Here is a 3,888-nt window from a genome sequence, read left to right as displayed (position 1 = left end):
CCCGTATATATATATATATATATATATATATATATATGGGATCAAAAATTAATTCATAAGAAAAAGTTGATCAGTACTCTTACTATTACAACATATTAAGGTCAAAATCATCGAAGAGATTTTTCCTAAAAGAAATACCTTTGTTACGTACAATATTAAGAACTATCGCTATCGCAAACCCTCTTCTCTTTGCGTTATGACTCCACACAAAGCGAAGGAATTCATCCCATTTCTCTTTTGCCTAGAAGCGTCTGATTTTCCACGCCAAGCGAGGTCCACTTCATCCCCCTTTCTTACAGGGCAATCGATTTTCTAAGCAGGAAGAATATAGTGTGGATCTCACTTCGCGGTAAAATTTGAGTCTATCGTCTTTAGGCTGGGGGAAGTGGGATGGAGTCATGAGGCCTGTTTTTTTTTGGCTGAACTTTTGCATCAGTTTATCTTTTTTCCTCTTTTTTCCTCCTGGAGAGAAAGGAAGAAAGATGAACTGGTGCAAAAGTTCAGCCAAAAAGAACAGACCTATGGAGTCTCATCTTCCCCTTGTATAGAAAGTCATTACGCAAGAGGGAAGGAGTGGGATAGTCAGATTTCTACATATATGTAATATACATGATGGTTAAAAATAACCTCTTGTCCTTAAAGATACATATTCCTGGCCATATTCTGAGACGATTTTTCTTTTGTCAAAAATTTGTCCAAAGTTTCGTTTTTATTATATGTTATAAAAAGAAATAGCGTATCACAAGTTGAGTACGGCACGTAAGCAGGGCGACGCGCTTACCGATGCATGTGAGTGCTTACGCTCCTATTAGACTCAACAGTCATTGGACAGTATGCACGTCTAAGTATACATTCGAATTTTCTTTCTCTTTCTCTTTCTCTCTTTCTCACACACGCGCGCGCGTACGCACATATTTAAATATATTTAATAACTTTATCTTGAAATTGATATTTAAATAATCTGATATCTGTGTAAAGTTACATTTGTAATGGAAATTCATTGCAATAAATTTTTGTTTTGGACAATAATCTGACAGAAAATTATTTATCCGTCTTTCTTCAGAAGCTGGAGAGTTATCAAAATTATCGAATCTCTACAATATGTTTAATAGTTTATATTCTGTAACCCGAAATTAACTTTGGTTTATTCCATATTATTAATTGGTTCAGAAGCATTGTCGCGTTTCTCACAAGAAACGTTTTACATCTGTTTCTTAAAACGCGATTTGCAAATACGTCGATTTTGCGTTATTATTTTGTCTAATTCTATATTTGTATAAAAAACTCTTTAATACTTAACTTTTATTAGAATCATACAAAGATGACAAATGCTTTGGTATCATTTACAAGTTAAAGTTAGTAATAATTAATGTAGATAACTGAATAAGTGAATAAGTGCAAGGAATTAGAGGGGGGGGGGGGAAGAGAAAGTAATCTCAAATCTTGTTTGTGTAATGAAAAAAATATTTATTTTGCTTAGAATATAAGTGAGTTACACAGTGCTACATGAGGAAAATGTATAGGTAGCATATGTTAAGAAAGGAAATGAAATAAACTGAAAATATTGAAACAGTAAGTCGAGCATTTTGAATATATTTCTTGGCAGATTTTATGATAAGCGCGATGCAGAAGACGCATTAGATGCCATGGATGGAAGACTGTTGGACGGTAGGGAACTCCGAGTTCAAATGGCACGGTACGGACGTCCGACATCTCCGCATCGTAGCCGTGGAAGTCGTCGTCGTGGAAGGTGAGTTTATGTTGTTTTTATTTTAGAACGTACAAATAGTAGAATGAAAGAGAGGGAGAGGAAGGAGGGGGAGAAAGAAGGGAGAATGGAGAGATGGAAAGAATAAATTATTTTTCAGTGCACAAATATTTTGTTTATTAGAGAATTTTTGGTTATTTGTTTACAGATCACGAAGTAGAAGTAGAGATCGCAGGCGTTCGCGATCTCGATCTCGTAGTAGGTCGCGTAGCCGTGACAGAGACCGCAGGCGCTCTTACAGCCGCAGCCGTAGTCGCTCTCGTTCGGATAGCAAGAGCTCACGTGGCAAATCACGCTCGCGTAGCAAATCTCAGGACAGGCAAAAAGACAGTCGTTCCAAATCCAGGTGAGAATTGCCTCGGTTAATTTCGAGATAAGAAAATAAGTCTTCACGTTTTATTAAATCGTTGAAACGTTTTTCTCTCATGATTAATCAATTGTTACGTATGTTTTCAGGGACTGAACTAATTGAAGAGTGTGCGAGAGGATAAGAATGAATGCGCGCGTATTCAACGAGTGCCGAATAATCTATATTGAGATTGAGAAAAAAAGGTATTCCATTACCCTCTATAGCAACACTCGCACGCTTCTTCACGTTCTTCTATCATTTAAATACATACATGTTAAACAGATATATATATATATATGTATATACATATATATGTGTGTGTGTGTGTATATATATATATATATATTTATTGAATCAATACTATGGATTTCACATCAATTTGGATAAGTGATTAGTTTCTCTATAACATGAATATTCTTTTTTTTTTCATATATGCTTCTTTATTCGCGCTATATACATAGTTTTGACAGTTACACCGCTCCTGTTTCATGATCAAATTAATTAATAAAAATTTGGCTCGCGTGATCTAACTTTGGATTGTTCTTCGTATTTCAATAAGAAATTCTAGTTGGTAAATTTTATGATATAAGATTTTATGTATTACACATTTCATAAAATTAAGAATCTACATGTATCATTCGCTATATTTTTGGTTAAGATCAATATTACAAACTGGAAGTAAAGGTCTTTACGATATTTTATTCTTTTACTTTTTGAATCATCTGTTTTTTATCAGTATAGTATATAGTGTTGTGCTGGTAAAACTCAGTACATACTTTCAAATAATGTTGACAAACATTGTTTGCGGATAAAATTTACTTGGAAATTTTTAGGTATGCATTGTAAGTAATGAGCATTTTACAACTGACTCTTTTTGAATGAGATTCAAAACTCAGAAAATAAATGTAAAAGAATTATACTATGAGATATTGACTTTGCGAATAATATCCGGATTAATATCAATAATTTATATTTTCATTAATATAATATTTATAACATTATAATTTTGTTGACATCAATTAATATTCAACGAAATTATAATGTTATAAATTACCCCTTTATTAATTTCACCTTAATTATACCTTTATTAATTTCAATTAATATTAATTTTATAGATATCAAGACAATTGATTTTAAGTATAATGCAAATGTTTATATGATTATTTTTTAAGCTTTTACAAGACAAAAATAAAAGAATTATTGATGTGACAATAGTGAATAATATTTCTATGTAAGATAAAACACAAATATAATTTCCTCTCTCTCTTAAAACTTAAAATACAACAAATCGATTGAAAAATTGAAAAAATATTTCAATAATTTTCCTAACGTCCCACAAATAATGTTTGCCAACAATCTTTAGGTGTACTAAGCTCAAAGGAAATCTTTTAATAACTGAGAATGGATTCAAAGTTTTAGGTTTATTTTCACGCACGACAATACATTTCTAGAAGTAAGTTTTGCGTTGATAGGCAATCGTCTATGTAAGTTTGCACTTCGTAGATTCATTTGTAATAAAGCGCAGTGAATTGCTGAGAAGACAAACTGCCTACGTATTCTTTGTTTTTCCTTTGTGAATTTTAATGTGTAAATGAATGATCCATCTAAGTTATTTATTAAAATAACTTTTTAATTACAATGTATTAGGAACGAAGTATTATAAAGTAGCTTTTACTAGAATATAGATCTTTTCCAGGCACTATTAAAAGTTGTCGCTGTTTATTCAGCTTTACTAATAAGGAAAATAATTATGTAAACATCTTATTAGTCT

General features: G+C 32.0%; 1 protein-coding gene across 1 annotated transcript in view; it reads left to right on the top strand.

Annotated features, from left to right (window-relative positions):
- LOC108753816 (serine/arginine-rich splicing factor 2) overlaps window positions 1–2,393 on the top strand; it is a 7,720-nt gene extending 5,327 nt beyond the window's left edge. The window contains exons 2-4 of the mRNA XM_018495734.1: window positions 1,607–1,750; window positions 1,917–2,114; window positions 2,225–2,393. Coding sequence (XP_018351236.1) covers window positions 1,607–1,750; window positions 1,917–2,114; window positions 2,225–2,231 — 349 coding nt within the window. The 3' untranslated portion in view covers window positions 2,232–2,393. The remainder of the gene's footprint in view (window positions 1–1,606; window positions 1,751–1,916; window positions 2,115–2,224) is intronic.
- Window positions 2,394–3,888: the final 1,495 nt, after the last annotated feature.

This window comes from Trachymyrmex septentrionalis, unplaced genomic scaffold, assembly GCF_001594115.1.
Source record: "Trachymyrmex septentrionalis isolate Tsep2-gDNA-1 unplaced genomic scaffold, Tsep1.0 scaffold72, whole genome shotgun sequence".
Classification (NCBI taxonomy): domain Eukaryota; kingdom Metazoa; phylum Arthropoda; class Insecta; order Hymenoptera; family Formicidae; genus Trachymyrmex; species Trachymyrmex septentrionalis.
This window is presented reverse-complemented; position numbering and strand designations above follow the sequence as displayed.